We start from the raw sequence: 17932 nt of genomic DNA, 5'->3' as shown, positions 1-17932 counted from the left end.
GGTCTACTTCACATCATCTATTTGCAATCTCTACATTTCTATTTGTGTTTCTACTTTATTTGCACTTTTGTTTTCAGATCTATATTATCAAAAATACCAAAAATACCTTGTCGCGTTCTATTTGCTATCACTCTTATTTGCATCTATCAATTTATCCTTACTTTACCCACGAGGAATTTACAACCCCTCTACGCGTTGGGTTGCGAGGATTTGCTATTTGTGTGCAGGTGTTGCTTACATAGTCTTGTGGATCTTCCTACAGGATTGATACCTTGGTTTCTTAACTGGGGGACATACTTGTTGTCGATGTGCTACATCACCCTTTAAGCTTGGAGGGAGCCCAAAGCACCTGTGAGGAGTCACTGGCCTGGCTTCTACTACCTCCGATAAGACATAGTACCACTCCTAGGAGTGGTATTACCGCTTGGACCTTTTCACCCATACCACAAGCAACAGATGAATATCACGAATACCAGAACTGCCATATCTTTCGCATACGAGCTCCGAATTGAGCAAACTCAAGCGTGTTTGATTCAGGACAACAAGATCTACTCCCTCCGTTCCTAAATATAAGTCTTTTAAGATATTTCACTAGGAGTTTACATACAGAGCAAAATGAGTGAATCTACACTCTAAATTATGTCTATATACATCCGTATGTAGTCCACTAATGAAACCTCTTTAAAGACTTATATTTAGGAACGGAGTAAGTATCCAACAACGACATGTTATCTTATGAAGAGGTGGTACAAAAATGCCAATGATATAGAGATGTGAAACCTCTATCAGTGAAGAACCGGCAAAAACTCCAACATCAAAAACATCATAGAAGATACACTCCATTTTTTATGAACTCGAGCTTGTCATAAAGATGACCATAAGCTCTAAAAATCACAAAGATAAACACCAAACAAGAACCAAAAAATATGATGCAAGGATGCAAATGGTTTGAGCTCTCAACGAACGATACGATCAAGCTACTAACTTCAGAGCCCCCTTGATAGTACGACAATCTATCCTCTAACCTAGTCTCCCAACTACCACCATGAGACCGTTAAAATAAGAAACCTATCAAGGGCAAACCTATACCTTGCACATATTCCAGTTCAGCTAGATGATGACGATCTTGACTTCCTCAAGATAGCCACCTTTCTTGATTGCGTTGGCTCAATGAAGACTAGTTGATTGATCCCCCATACTCACTATGGGTGAGCCACTCTTCACCACATCTTCACAAGTCCATTGCCACCACAATGGATGGCAAGTTTCAAGCATGATATCTTCCTAATGCTCCACTTGAACTTGCACACCACAATCTTGATGACAATTAACACTTGATGTCATCCTCCATGGGTTGTATGACATCTTCATCTTGACGCAAGCCCATGGAAATACAACTAACCCCACATAGAACTCTCATGAATACCATGGGTTAGTACACAAAGTGTAATGGACAATTCTTACCATACCATGGGATAACTTGATCCCTCTCGGTACATCTTGCACTCTTTGCATGTTGATAAACTTGATTCACTCTTTGACTTAGTCTTGATCAACCTTGAGTCTTTATGACCAATCTTTAGATAAAACCTTGAATACCACCTTGGTCATCATATAAACTCATTGAAACCAATATATGGAATTCAATAAGTGCATATGGACAAATCCTTCGAATATAACTCAAGGCAACCATTATTCCATAGGGAACATCAATTACCAAAACCACATATGGAGAAATATGCTCTAACACCAATGGTAAATACGTGGATCAAAAGGTATATTGCTCTATGATTGGCTCTTTGTTTTACCTTTGTGCATCTAGACCAGTTATTATGTTTAGTGTGGGAATTTTTCCATGATATCAATCCGCACAAAAGGAAAGTCACTTGGTGGCTGTCAAGCGAATCTTTCGATATTTGGCTCATTCCGCAAACTTTGGCTTATGATATCCCAAAGGTACTTCATTTGATCTCATAGGATATTAGGACTCGGATTGGGCATGAGACCACGTGGAGAGGAAGTCAACTTTTGAAGGTTGCCAATTCCTTGGTTGCTCTCTGGTAAGTTGGTCTTCAAAGAAACAAAACTTTGTTTCTCTCGCGTCCACCGAGGCCAAGTATGTGGCTGCTACAGTTTCTTGTGATTAGTTGCTTTGGATGAGGCAAACTTTAAAGGATTATGGTGTCACTTGTGACAAAGTGCCTCTTTATTGTGACAATGAAAGTGCTATCTCGATCTCCAATAAACCGGTTCAACACTGCAAGACGAAGCACATTGATATTCGTCATCATTTCATCCGGGATCATATGAAGCGTGGGGATATTGATCTTATTCACCTCAACAATAATGACCAACTTGCAGATATTTTCACAAAGCCATTGGATGAAGCAAGATTTCGCGAGTTAAGGCATGAGTTAAATATCATTGATTCAAGCAATGTTGATTGAAATTAAGCACACCCCACCACTCTCATCGTACTATCTTGTTTAGATGTAGGCATGGATTTAGGGGGGTGTTGTTCTCTCAATGAACTCTCCCTCTCCCTATTATGCATAAATCGAACTAGTCTTTCACATTAGTCATCTTAGATGACACTTGTGCTTCAAAGACGAGTTTTGGTCATGTCCCAAGGTTAAAATCTTCGCGGTGCCATACCAACTGACTCAAACATAGGTGGCTTCGTCCATCGCCCCTCTGAGTGAGGCATTTTCTTTTGAGATCTTATTGTGTGCTTGGTCACTCGAAGTCTTGCTTTCTTTGTGTCTGAACTCTTTTAACTTGGATTGTCTCTTATTGTATTAAATGCTTTTGAGAGTCTCCTTCTCAGGTTTTGTCCTTCTGTCAAACTAAATAGATGCACATGTCTTGTCTTTCTATTGCTGGTGGGCTGGTCTTTGGTTGCAAGCGGTACTACCACTCTGAGACCGACACTACCGTGCTGGACCGCAGTACTACCGCTTCGGGGACTCCTGGATGGTTCAAGTGGTGAGCACGGGGAGTTCTAACTCCCCCGTACCCATTCACACCTCCCTTCCCTCGAGTTTTCTCTCTATGGCGACCAAGAACTGCACCGAAAGCTGGCTCTGGATCCCCCATTCCATGTCGTCCTTCGCATTTCCGTTTGGCGGGATTATTCCCCCTTCTCCCTCATGCCATGGACACAGGTATTGCTCTCGATTGTTTTCCCTTTGGTTTTAATTTTTGGATTTTAGCTCTAGGGAAATGCATGATATTTCCACGTTATTTAGCATTATCTACGCATGGGATGGACGAGAAATGGATGCTAGATTGAGTATAATAGATGGCCAGAGGAAGTGTTGGATTCTACGCCACGAGTACTGCCGTCCCCCTATCGTGGAAGTTTTTCTATAGTCGAAGTGGTACTAACGCCCATGCACGACCAGTACTACCACTCCTGCTACTTTTGTGCATGAGGGAGAGGGGTCGTGAGTCTACTTTGGATGTTTCCCACATTATGTGGAAGGAGCCGCATTCAGCCGTGCTTGACAAGAAGGTGCCTATCTATGGCCCTTATCTCTTTGAGCTAACTAACGTTACCTGGGTTGCTGCATTCCCTAACGAGCCTCTGGTGACTGACCATTTGGTTCATCATGGTATCCTTAAGCTCTGTGTGAAGTAGAACTGGGGCATTCCACCTTCAGTTCCTAAGATTGCCCCCACTGACTCTGGTGATGAGCCACAACCATATTATGAGTTTGTACCAAAATCTGAGACTGAACTTTCATGGGCTTCCAAGCTCAACGCGAAGATGAAGGATCTTCTATGCTTCCAGGTTAATGGACAGTATAAGGCTCATGTAGAGGCCAAGAGGGATCACAGTCGCGACAAGCTAATCATGAGGAAGATTGGCCTCGATGTCGAGAGAGGGTCTAAGGATAAGATTACTGATGATGATGATTTGATCAAAGGCGCACTGTCCATGGATTGTGTTTGAGGAGGAGGTGTCTGCTGCTTTTGCCGAGTCCGAGGAACATGATGAGGAGGAGGACCAAGCTCACCATCACTTTGTCTTGTTTTATTCATCTATGCCCCTTTTGGTGTCTCGATGCAAAAGGGGGATAGAGTTTTTAGGCTGGATTGGCGGAGTCATGAGTGCTTTATTTTTGTCTGTTTTTTCCTCTCATGAACTCATTTTATTTGCTTGCTTTGGTTTATCTTGTCCTGACTTATGTGCACTAAAGTATGGTGTAAGACATATGCTACATCTCCTACTCTGTTATGTCTACTTTAGTTATGTTGTGATATCATTTCCTATACTTGTATCCGTGCTTAACCTATTTCCTGCATGTGCAAATATACAGTCGTGTCTACAAAATATAGGGGGAGTGTTGATCCTAGTATGTGTTTTTTGCATTCCAAAAGCATATTCAAATAGAGCACACATCTAGGGTAGCATGTCTATATTTTGTAGATATTGGGTTTGTCTAAGTATGTATGTTTATTCTTGAAATGGCAAATCCCGTATTTTCATCAACCCACCAAAAAGGAGGAGATCGTCAGAGCATAATTTTCCCTATGTAGTTTTGGTGGTTGATGACAATGCCCCTTGCAGATTAATCGTGTACATTAAGCTTTCAGATATTATTACGTGGCACGATACGATTTTCATCCCCACAGTAGTTAAAAGAGAAGACGGTGTTTTTCTATTGATTTAGTGTTGGTGGACTTGAGTCATAGGAAAATGCGTACTTGCAAGAGGGGACCCGCATTTGGAAAGGTTGGGAGGAACTATCACGTACACATTTGCACCCCATCCATTTCCTGGCACATTGGATCTTTTGTTCCGCCCCAAAGACCCTTAGGGTCATATAAGAGGAAATATCACGCTGCGGAGTGGCAGTACCGCCCCAGCGGTACTGCCACCCTGTAGTAGCTGGTCCACTTCCTCTTATATTACCTCTCTGGTGTCTTTGGGTCCCTTTGCTCTTTTTTAGCGGAAGTACCACTGGGAGCGGAGCGATATTACTGCTTAGGCGGTACTGTCGCCTTCCACTTCCAACCCCACTTCCGCTTTTTTTTGTGTGTAATGTCTTCGGCACTTGAGCAGTTTTTGAGCGTCACCAATAAGTGGAAGTACCACTCTGAGCGATACTGACGCCCAACCCTCCTTTGCTAAGTCTGGGCTTCCTACAGTGCCAAGTTTAAGTACCGCTGGTAGGAATGGTAGTACGTCTCTGGCGGAACTACCACCTCCCGGACTATGTCTAACTTCCTGTGAAGCTCGGTACTTCAGTGCAAGCGGAAGTACCGCTCTCCTGAGCGGTACTACCGCTTATCCGCGACTTGTGGGCCGAAAAACGATCAGATTCTCCCCTCCTATAGAAGCGGGTCTTGTTCTCCACGAGACCTTACTGTTCTTCCCAAAAAGCTCCATTGTTGCTCCTAAGCTTATTCTTGCCCGATTTCTCTCCCTAGCCATCAATTCTTGTTGATACCCAAGGGTTTGGAGGAGAAGGCCTTGATCTACACTTCCACCAAGAGAAAAAATTTGTTCCCCCACTAACCCTTGTGGATCTTGTTACTTGATACGTCTCCATCGTATCTGCTTTTCCAAGATCTTTTGCCCTTGTTTTGGACTCTAATTTGCATGATTTGAATGGAACTAACCTGGACTGATGCTGTTTTCAGCAGAATTGCCTTGGTGTTATTTTTGTGCAGAAATCAAAGTTCTCCAAACGTCCTGAAATTTACGGGGAGCGGTTCTGGAAAATATCAAAAATATCTGCGCCAAGTTCCACCTCCGGGGGTGGGCCAGTGGGCCACAAGCCCTGGCTCCGCCACCACCCCCTGGTGGGGGTGGGCAGGCTTGTGGGGCCCACATGGCTCTGCCGCCCCCAATTCCAGCTCTATAAGATCCCTTTCGTCCCAGAAAAAATAAAAAGAGAAGTTTTCGTCGCGTTTGCGATACGGAGGCGCCTTCACCACCTGTTCTTCATCTGGAGGGCAGATCTGGAGTCCGTCTTGGGCTCCGGAGAGGTGAAATCGTCGCCATCGTCATCATCAACCTTCTTCCCTCTCCAATTCCATGAAGCTCTTCGTCATTCATGAGTAATCTATTTGTAGGCTCGCTGGGCGGTGATGAGTAGGATGAGATCTATCATGTAATCGAGTTAGTTTTGATGGGGATTGATCCCTAGTATCCACTATGTTCTGAGATTGATGTTGCTACTACTTTGCCATGCTTAATGCTTGTCACTAGGGCCCGAGTTCCATGATTTCAGATCTGGAATTATTATGTTGTCACCAATATATGTGTGTTTTAGATCCGATCTTGCAAGTTGTAGTTACCTACTATGTGTTATGATCCGGCAACCCCGGAGTGACAATAACTGGAACCACTCCCGGTGATGACCATAGTTTGAGGAGTTCATGTGTTCACCAAGTGCTAATGCGTTAGTCCGGTTCTTTATTAAAAGGAGAACCTTAATATCCCGTAGTTTCCTTTTAGACCCCGCTGCCACGGGAGGGATGGACAATAGATGTCATGCAAGTTATTTTCCCTAAGCACGTACGACGACACACGAAATGCATGCCTACATCACATTGACGAACGGGAGCTAGCCACATATCTCTCCGTGTTATAGCTGTTGCATGATGAATATCATCCAAACAAATCACCGACACATTGCCTACGAGTTTGTCCTACTGTTGTTACTTGTCTTGCTCTGCTGCTGCTACTACTACTGTTGCTACTGCTGTTACTTGGCTTGCTCTGCTGCTACTACTGTTGCTACTACTGTCGCTTGCTACTGTTGCTACTAGCTACTTGCTACTGCTGTCACTACTGCTTTTCCTTGCCGCTGCTATTGCTCGTTACACTGCTGCTACCTGCTACAATCTTGATTCGCTGGTCGTTGACGGGAACTGACAATTTCCGTCAACGAGGCAACTTGGCGCCATTGATACAATCGTTAGAAATAGTCTACCGTGTCAACAGATCGTTTCTGACACCATTGTTATCACATTACTTTGTTGTTACTACTTTTCTTGCAGATACTAATCTTTCAGGTGTGGTTGAATCTAAAAAACTCAGCTGCTAATACTCGAGAGTATTCTCTCACCTCCTGCCTGGCTAACCAACAAATTTGGGTCGAATACTCTACCCTCGAAAACTGCTCCGAACCCACGCGTTGGTGGGCCATCAACAACATTCTTCTAGTTCCGTTGCCGGGGAGTGCTAGCAGCATTCTTCTGGTGCCGTTGCAGGGAAAGGTTTGTTGTCATCAGCATTCGTCTAGCCTTCGCCAGAGATTGCAATCATTACTCTTGGGTGTTTGAGCACCCTAGAAGGAAGAGGTCACCTCGAAGCCATATTACATTATGGTGAAGCTCCATGGTTTCCTTGGGAGCCCTAAATTAAGTTGTGGAGATTGCCCCGACCTTGTTCGTAAAGGTCCGGTTGCCGCCTTCCAGTGCATCACTAGTGGAATCATGACATCTTACATTGTGTGAGGGCGTGAGGTTAATACGGCAGCCTTAGTGTCATATTGGGGACCATTGTGCCTCCCCACCGCTCCAACAAAGATGTACTTCCCCTTAAAGGGAAGGAACTTCGGTAACACACCATTGTCTTCATCGGTTCCACTTTGTGGTTACTTCTTACCTTTACCTTATATTTGTTCTTTCTTGTAATTGTTGTTGTTCGCATCATATAGGTTGCTCACCTAGTTGAATATCTAGACAACCTATTTGTTAAATAAGAGCTAAAAATTGGTAGTTGCCTATACACCCCCTCTAGTCAACCATATCGAATCTTTCATGAACAAACAATGATGTCCTTCAAAATAAATAATGCTAAAGAGCGTTATCCCTACACATTTAATCATGTAAGCATGGCATGACTCCGTCTTCCTAACACAGGCACAAATCATGATCACCTCGGTGTCAAGTCAGGCATTTGGTTCATACTTCTTCAAGCGCTTCAGCATTGGCAACTGCACTCAATACATGAGTGTGAGCCATGGACATAGCACTACGGGTGGAATAGAATATGGTGGTAGAGATCAATAAGAGAAGTCAAAAAGTAAGAAAGGCTCACATCAACTCGGCGAATTAACGAACTATGAAGGTCTCCATCAATCGATATCAATGCGAGGAGTAGCAATTGCCATGAAACAAATGCACTAGGTGCTATAAGTGTATGAAATCTTAAATGAAATTAAGTGGGTGTGCATTCAACTTGCTTGCTCATGAAGACCTCGGGCATTTGAGGAAACCCATCATCGAAATATACAAGCCAAGTTCTATAATGAAAAATTCCCACCAGTATATGAAAGTGACAACTTAGGAGACTTTCTAAATGAAAAACATGATGCTACTTTGAAGCACAAGTGTGGTAAAAGGATATTGACATTTCCCCTTGTCTTTTCTCTCTCCCTCTCTTTATATTTTTTCCATGGTTGGTTTATTTCCTTTTTTTTCCTTCATTCTTTTTTCTCCCTTTTTATGGTGGGCTCATTTGGCCTCCTTCATTTTTTATTTTTCTTCTAGAATCTTATCCCAACATGTGGGGGAGCCATAGTCTCCATGATTCTTTTCTCATTGGTACAATGCTCTAATAATGATAATCATAACATTTTTATTTACTTACAACTCGATATTACAACTCGATAAAAAACTATGCTAGATGACTCTATATGAATGCATCCGGTAGTGTACGAGGATGTGCAATGATATAGTATAGCAAAGATACCAAAAAATGGACAAGCCATGGAAATATAGCTATCTTACGATCATGCAAAACAATATGACAATGAAATCTCAAGTCATGTATATGATGATGATGGAAGTTGCATGTCAATATATCTCAAAATGACTATGGAAATGCCATCATAGGTAGTAGGGTGGTTGCTTTGAGGAAGATATAAGGAGGGTTATGTGTGATAGAGCGTATCATGTCACGTGGTTTGGATGCACCGACAAAGTTTGCACCGACTCTCGAGGTGAGAAAGGGCAGTGCATGGTACCAAAGAGGCTAGCAAATTGTAGAAAGGTGAGAGTGTGTATAATACATGGACTCACATAGTCATAAAGAACTCATATGAATTTTGTAAAAAAATTACTAGCTCTCTCGAAGCAAAGTATTACCAGTGCGCCCCTAGGGAGGAGGTTGGGAGGAGTTAACCATCGCGCGCCCCCGACTACAACAACACAAGGATTTCAACGGGAAATAGAAGTGCTCCAACATCCCATTCTTGCCATAACCGACACTTTAATGAACAAGAGATCACGAACCTTAACATCGATATTCCTACCAAACCACGATCATCCACTTGTGCACCCACATATTACTAGCCCAATGTCGCAAAACTATTGCAACGAATCAAACATATCATATTCAGTGATCTACAAGTTTTATGTAGGATTTTATGGCTAACCATCTGAATGACCAATATATGTTAACTCTCTAAATAGGTCTAAGTGAATCATGATAGTTTAATTTCTTTCTACAAAAGACATGGACACGCTCTAATAAATATAAGTGAAGCAAAAGAGCATTCTACAAATAACGGTGTTCACAATGTAGAGAGGCGAGCATCCTAACTTCAAAAGATATAAGTGAAGCACACGAAGCATTCTATAAAGCCATATTCAAAATATATAAGTGAGGTGCAAAGAGCATTCTATAAATCAACCAAGGACTATCCCATACCATCATGGTACATTGCTAAAGGGAAAATAAAAGGAACATGACGCTCCAAGAATTTACACATATCATGTGAAAAAAAAAACAAAAACCGAGACATACCGATAATTGTCGAGGAAGAAAGATGGGACGCCTTCTCGGGCATCCCCAAGCTTAGACGCTTGAGTCTCATTGAATATTTACTTGTGGTGCCTTGGGCATCCCATAGCTTGAACTCTTATCTCTCCTTATTCTTCTCATATCGACACCTCCCCGATCTTCGAACACTTCATCCACACAAAATATAACAAAACTTTTATTAGAAATGTTAGTACATATAAAATCAAATGTGATCATGTATTGCCATAACATTAATGTATAATTATAATCCAACATTACTTAATGCATGCTATCACAATTCTATGGATCCCAAGTCAACGGGTCTCAACAAGATTTCAAGCATAAGCACACAAAGGAACTATAACAACAATCTGTGAAAAACAGGATAGTCTGTAAATATGCAAATGAAACATATACTTATGTAACTATTTTTTAAATTAGGACATAATAAACAATTTGCATAACATTACTGTGTAAAATTTTGAGAAATATTTGATGTTCCAGTAAAATAGGAAAAATCAAACACTACAACCAAAGTTTCCGTTTTTGCGCAACACATATCAAACAAGCAATTTAAACACCCTAAAGGTAAATTTTGACACATTATTTTTATAATACAATGGATTTGTACAAGGTATATTTATTTTTGTTGAGAAGTACTTGTAATCAAGATTCACAAAGTTTTGATGGACATGAACAAAAGTTCAAGGACGCCCCCCACTTCAACGTTGCTCGTCTTTCTCACTTTCACTTTTTTCAAAATGTTTTAAGTTCCCCACTTTATTTTTTGCTTGTAATTATTTTAAAATCACACAACAGAATAAAAATGACTCTCTAAATCTTCCAGGTTGTCTCCTGGTAGCGCTTTCTCTAAAGCCATTAAGCTAAGTATATGGTGCTCAAGTAATTGATCCACCTGGATCCCAAGGTATATCAAAGCCAATTTAAATTAACAATGATTTTTAATTAAGTAGTGAGCATAAATTAAGATATATAATGTAACAACGAAGTCTAACTCTCTTCCTATGCATTGGCATGTCATAAAAGAACAATTCATTCAAGGAAAGTAAAGGCCAATGCATAGTATAAACAATTTCTTGTAAATTTATCATATCGGAAACACAGAGAGGTTAAGATTTGGTTCCTATCTTATAATAATTGCAAGTAGTAGAAGCAAACACATTCATATTATATCCATTAAAATTATCATGTGTAATGGTAAAAGGCAACCCATCAATATAATCCTTAATAAGTGCAAACTTCTCCGATATAGTGTTGTTGGGAGAATTCAAGAAGCTAATAGGACTATCATGTGTGGGTGCAATAACAACATTTTCATGTTTAACATAAGGAACTCTATCAAGTTCATCTCCATAAGCATAATTTATATTGGCGTCATGGCCACAAGCATAGCAAGCATCAAGTTCATCAAAAAGGGACATTTCAAACGATTCGAAGGGATCATAGCAATAGCAATATAATCCTCCGGTAAGCATGAAGGGAAATTAAAAAATGTATGAGCTAAAGAGTTACTCTCATTAGAATGTGGGCATGGGTGGTCAATCTGCTCTTCCTCCTTTTGTTCTTCGTTGTTCTCATCTTTTCATGTAACAAGTTTATAGTTTCAGCAATTTCTTCTTCCATTGGTTCCTGCAAAATATTAGTCTCTTCCAAGGCAACAAACATTCTCTCAGTAAATTCTTTAACATAAGCATTAGAAGTATAGATTTTATAGCAATATTTAATTATGGTACATTTTTCGTATTTGTAAAGAATAACATCATACTTTTCAATCAAAGAAGCAATTTCATATGCACCAGTAAAAGAAACAAATTCTTCAATTTGTTCAACATAATAATAACTATAGAAAACCTTGGCAAAAGAAGATAGCATTTCATTATCATTAAACTCACACTCATAGGGAAGGTGTTTTTTAGGGTCTTCAGAATAGTAAGTAAAATCGCGTATTTCTAATAAATTCCAAACCTAATAATTCAAACAATTAATTTGACGACATAAGAGTTTCCCTTTCTGAGACAAGCGGTGTCACACAAAATAAGCATGCTCATCTAATGATTTTCCCTCAACTAAGCTAGTTGGATTTTTAGGACGAGCACAAAGGGATAAAAAATGATCCAACTAAAAAGCTTCGGTAGTACGGAACACCGGTGGTTCCTCAATTTTTGGGGTAGCAAGTACAACTATTTTTTTGGTATTTTATGTTTACTACCCATAACTAAAGATAGAAAACAAAAAGTGAAAATAAAATTACTTAGAGATAAAGGAAACAAGCACACACAGAAATATTCACCACATGTTATTGATCCCCAACAACGCGGCTAAAAAAAGCTCTTGACAACCCACAAGTATAGGGGATCACTTGTAGAATGTTTCAATAAGTAAGAGTGTCGAACCCAATGAGGAGCTAAAGGTTGGATTAATATTCTCTCAAGTTCTATCGACCACCTGGAAAAAAATTAGGTGTTGTTTCTATAAAAGAATAAATAAGTAAATATAGCGACTGTGGAAAAGTGGTGGAAGGATTCGCGATATTGTCGTAGGTAATTGATAACAAGGTTGGTAATCATTACTGCAATTTTATATGAGGAAGAGGCATCAACTAACATACTGTCCATACTTGGATCATATGAACTTATGATTGGAACTCTAGTAAGCATCCAAAACTACTGAAGATCGTTAAGGTATAACCTTCTGCCACTCTCGCAACCCAGTATAAGCGAATCATGAACGTATTGCAACACCCTACAACAGGAATCTCTCACGTGTGCGCGACACAGAAGACACCATAGTATATCACCAAAATAAAACACACAACTCAAACCAATCAAGATTATCAATAAACCCATAGGACAAAAGAAATGTATTCAAACATCATAGGATGGCAACACATCATTGGATAATAATATGAAGCATAAAGCACCATGTTCAAGTAGGGGGTGCAACGATTTGCTAGAGAGTGGATAATTATAAATAGATGAGGGAAGGTGATGGTGGTGTTCAGGAAGACGACACAATTGTTAACGTAGATCGCCATCACGATGGTTCCCTAAGCGATGATCCGTCACCATAGGAAGAGAGGGGGAGAGAGACCCCTCCTTCTTCTTCTTCTTCTTCTTGCTTGGCCTCTTCTCTAGATGGGAGGAGAGTTTCCCCTCTGGTCCATGGCCGCCATGGATCCCAGAGGGTAGGAGCCCCTCCGAGATTGGATCTCTCTTAGTTTCTCTTCTGTTTCACCGTCTGTTTTCAGACCCTTTCACCGTTTTTATATTCCCATATATTTGTAACTCCGATTGAGGTGAAATTTTGAGGTATTTTTATCTGAAAATTATCTTTCTTGCGGCAAATGAAGGGTTGCAACTGCCTTACGAGGGAGTCACAAGGCAACACGACGTGGCCACTCCCTCACGGCGCTATGTTGCTGTGTGGCCACCTCAGGCACCGTCTTGCGTTGATTCTTCATCCCAAAAATGACATATATTCTAAAATAATTTTTCTTAAATTTTTATCGCATTTGGACTTCATTTGATATGATATTTTTGTGAAACCAAAAACATGCAACAGACATGAACTCACACTGGTCACTCGATCAATATGTTAGCCCAAAAATATCATATAAATTATTTTCAAAAGTATATAAAAGTTATAAATAATGGCATGAAACATTTGAAAATTATATACGACGAAGCCGTATCACGGGGCAGCGTTCTGATCTTGAGGCCGAAATACGGGCTTGGATCATGAGCTTGGACCATGTGAGGTTGTCGTCCTCTCAATCGAGGTCGGTGGTGTAGGTTAAACGAGCTTCAATGAGACCACACTTGTGACCAAAATGGGATGGTGGAATGCAGAGTCGAAGGCTGACACAACGGTCGATGACGAATGCGAGCGATCCTATGAAAATGGTGCGATCGTGGGAGGAGGATGGATTGATGTCAAAACAGCTTGCCCCATCCGCGAGGAAGGTGAGGGGGACGAAGGTCAAGCACTCTCCTAGTGCAAGGTCGTACGATGTGATGGACAACAACGTATGAAAAAGAATATGGACATAATCCTTCGAAATCTAGCACATCTAGTCCTATGAAACTGATGCTCAACATAGGAAAAATCCCATGAAAAATAATCCTACAAAATTCTTGCACACCGAATAAGCCCTAGAAAGTACGACAATACTAAAAATCTAAACGTTTTATGGCAAATTATATCGTCCGGATGATGGTAATTTTCTTTAAGGCAGTGCTCTGCGCCGGCGCGCCGGCCGAATCGTTCGGCCGGCCGCGTGCGGGCCATCCGATCCGTCAGTTGTACGTGTGCCGCACCGTTAGATCTTCATGCAGCATTATTCTTTCGATGCAACAAATTTCGTTTACGATGCAGCAATTTTCGTCCATGGTTTCAACAAAAATATAGTTGTAGCAAAAAAAAATCAACGTGGTCATAACAAAAAAAACAAAGCTGATGATGCGCGGTAGCAAAACAAAAAAATGGTTGTAGCAAAACAATCCGGTAAATCCGGGTTGCAACTCTGACGAACGTGTATGCAACTTTTTTAGTAAACGATTGCAGCAAAAAATGATGTCGGTTATAGCAAAAATTAACACAGTTGTAGCAAAAATAAAAATAAAATCAATTTTAACGAAAAATCCAACGAACTGAAGTTGCAACCAAACGTATATGCAGTCTTTTATTGAACAAATATAGCAAATAAAAAACATTTGTAACATGAACACTAGTTGCAACAAATATAGATAAAAAAAAGTTGCATAGCTAATCACGGGTCGTGTGCGGTGATTCGGCCGGCGCACCGACTAAAAACATTTCCCTTTTCTTTAGCGGGCATGACAATTCTTGACCAAAAGCTGAACATGACAAGGATAAGGATAATGAAAATTGCCATCAGTCGCGACAACATAATTTGACATCTCGGTAGTTTGATTTACCATATTTGAAAATCTGATTCTGTTTGTATTGAAACCCAAAAAATACTCCACTCCACAATATTATAATTGGCACTCCACTATGAGTATCTGGTCTAAATATATTCACGTGATTCCTGCATTGATGCCTGCCGAATAGGTGCAGAACCCATGAACTCCCAAGACACCACCGGTCCGACGTCTTGAACATCTGTCTCCTGCCGACGTTGTGGACGGCTCAACAGACGTCCAACCACCGGCTCGGCAGGATCCCATGACGCTCGCAGTTCTGATCTCTGATGGCAGATCATCCTCTTATGGAAACAACGCTCTGTACGCAGATGCCAGCCGACCTTCACCAGCTTGAACGCCTCAACGTGCTCCAACTAAAGAAACATTCGGTCTCACCGAACTCCCGCTGAAGCCTTGCCAATTGTTGAGAGCAAATTGAAGTAGACATTTATTCAGCAGAGTACGTATATCAACACAACACTGGTATGCTTTGGTCAAAAATGATACTAATAAAAAAACACAGCCATGCTTATGGGCTGTTTGGGCTTTATCAGTTGGGCCCAGCAAGCAGCCATTTAACAAACCCGGATGTCGGGACAGCGGCCCGTGGAAAAAACATTCTTTTCTCTCTCTCTGTCGGAGACAATAGAAAAAACATTTTGTGTTCCCCAGGATTCCCCTCTCCTCGATCCCCTTCTTGACTCGTGCCTCGTCCCCCGTCCGCCATGGTTCCCTCTCCCCGCGCACGAACATAGCTCCCCCCCACGCAGCCATGGGCACCAATTTCTCGCAGAACCACCACCTCCAGAACACCCACTTCTCGCTCCCCAGGAAGCAATTCCTGGCCTACGCCCTCTACGCCCTTGTCCCCCTCGCGCTCCTCCATTACCTGCTCTTCAACCCGCTGGCCGCGCCCACACCGCCGGTCCTGGCCCAGCCGCAGGTGCGAGAGGCGGCGCCGTCCATCGTCCCGCCCCAGCGCGGCCGCGCGCCCGTGAATGCGCTTGAGGAGCAGCTGCCCCCGCCCCCTCCCGACCGAGGGGGCCAACTGTTGGGGAAAACTCAAGGTACGGTGTTAGGTTTTCCAATCGATTTCTCCTCGCAATGTACTTTGTGGATTTGTCTCTGGCCGATTTAGCTGGTCAATTGAGTTTTCCCTCGAGCGGATTCGAGTTTGCTCAATGATAAAATTACCTCTTTTTTTTTTGCCGTTTTCTGAAGTATTTATAAAAGGCGCTCTTAATAAGCTCAATAAATAGTGGCCATGGTGGTTTTAAGGTTGAAATGTGCCATATCTGGCATGTGATTTCACCCACTTGTGCAGCATTTTGGTTCCTGCGAGATTGCTTGGTAAAGAAATGGCAGTTTGGGATAGCAGTAGCACTAAATGTTTCCTTGTCGTGTTGGCCCGAGCAGGCGGAGAAGTGTCGGCGCCCGCGTCGCCGCCGTGCGACTACTCGGACGGCGAGTGGGTGCCGGACGCGCGCCCGCCGCTCTACAACGGGACGAGCTGCGGCACCATAAAGGACGGCCAGAACTGCATGGCGCACGGCCGCCCGGACACCGGGTACCTCCACTGGCGGTGGCGGCCGCGGCGGTGCGGCCTCCCCGCCTTCTCCCCGGACGTGTTCCTCCGCTGGCTCCGCAACAGGCACCTGGCCTTCGTGGGCGACTCGCTGGCGCGCAACCAGGGCGAGTCGCTGCTCTGCCTCCTCGCCTCCCGCTCCCGCCCGGACCTCGTGTACCGGGACGGCGAGGAGAACAGGTTCCGGCGCTGGGTCTTCCGGGAGCACAACGCCACCGTCTCCATCTTCTGGTCGCCGCTCCTGGTGAGGGTCGCCGAGAAGGCGGAGCACGCCCGCGTGCGCCACAACAACGTGTTCCTCGACGAGTTCGACGAGCGGTGGATGTCGCGGCTGGGCGGGATCGACGCCGCCGTCCTGTCCGTCGGGCACTGGTTCCTCATCCCCGGCGTCTACCACGACGGCGGCAGGGTCGTGGGCTGCCACGACTGCGCCGACCTCAACCTCACCGAGACGGCCTTCTTCGGCGTGTTCAAGGAGTCCGTGCGCCGCACGCTCGCCGAGGTCGCCCGGCGGCACGGCGCCGACAGGAAGGTGGTCGCGGTCACCACGTTCACGCCGGCGCACTTCGAGGGGGACTGGGACAAGGCCGGCGCGTGCCCCAGGAGACACCCATACAGGGAGGACGAGAAGGAGCTGGGCTACACGGAGAACGAGATGAGGAAGACCGTGCTGGAGGCGGTGGTGGCCGCCAACGCCAATGCCAGCGCCGGCCCACTGCGGTTCGCGGCGCTCGACGTGACGAAGCTGGCCAACCTGCGGCCGGACGGCCACCCGGGGCCGTACATGCGCAGCGACCCGTTCGCCGGCGGCCCCGACGCGCGGGTGCAGAACGACTGCGTGCACTGGTGCATGCCCGGCCCGATCGACACGTTCAACGAGATCCTGCTGCAGACCATCGCGGGGTGACCGCGGCCATGATCGTGAGCTGAGTTGGTGACCTCTCTGAATTCTGATCGCGCGCTGAGTTGTGTCTCTGATCTAGGAACCGTGAACTTTGGCCTGGTGTGCGTGCGTGCGTGCGTGTGCATCGATGATTCTTTTGCTCGTCGACCGGACGATTAGGACACGAGATAGGTCGTGATGAGAGCATCACTGGTTCCAGTCTGGAGAGAAGATTTGGAGTATGCAGGGAGTAGGAATTGCTTCGAGGTCCTACGAGGCCTAATTTTCTGACGAATCTGTAAGTTGTAACTTTCAGAAAGAGATTGCTAGTTATCAGGGTTGTGTTTTGCCTGGACTCTCTTTTTCATTCTTACTAGCCGCCGAATCAATGTCCAGTGTCCCATTATCCTTCCCTCGTTTCATTTTGGGGAAATCCTGGTACTGCAAGAGGAACAACTTCGGGGATTGATGTTTCTGAAACTTCCAAGCAACTACTACTGGCAGAACTGGAAGTATTACCAGCTTCTTTCATGTGGGAGTAGGGATGTAGAGCGGCACCTGATTCGTCCGTTTCCAAGTCAAAATGTACTATAAGTTAGTTGTATAATTTTTTCACTAGACTTATCATAATTTGAACTAATATTATGTTATGCGGGGTTTATGCGGGGTGCCCGCCTACATCCCTATGTGGGAGGTTTCCGTTCAAAAAAAAAAGAAAAAACATGTGGGAGGTGAAGTTCTTCCATTCTGAC

General features: G+C 43.6%; 1 protein-coding gene across 1 annotated transcript; it reads left to right on the top strand.

Annotated features, from left to right (window-relative positions):
• The first annotated feature begins 15359 nt into the window (after nt 1-15359).
• LOC123411906 (protein ALTERED XYLOGLUCAN 4-like) lies at nt 15360-17531 on the top strand. Its single transcript, XM_045104863.1, has 2 exons — nt 15360-15779; nt 16129-17531. Exons 1-2 carry the CDS (start codon nt 15485-15487, stop codon nt 17202-17204), a joined length of 1371 nt encoding a protein of 456 aa, XP_044960798.1. The 5' UTR covers nt 15360-15484; the 3' UTR covers nt 17205-17531.
• The last annotated feature ends 401 nt before the right edge of the window (nt 17532-17932 follow it).

The sequence above is a fragment of the Hordeum vulgare genome, chromosome 7H, assembly GCF_904849725.1.
Source record: "Hordeum vulgare subsp. vulgare chromosome 7H, MorexV3_pseudomolecules_assembly, whole genome shotgun sequence".
NCBI lineage: Eukaryota > Viridiplantae > Streptophyta > Magnoliopsida > Poales > Poaceae > Hordeum > Hordeum vulgare.
Note: the sequence above shows the minus strand (reverse complement) of the source record. Positions and strands in the feature narration are given on the sequence as shown.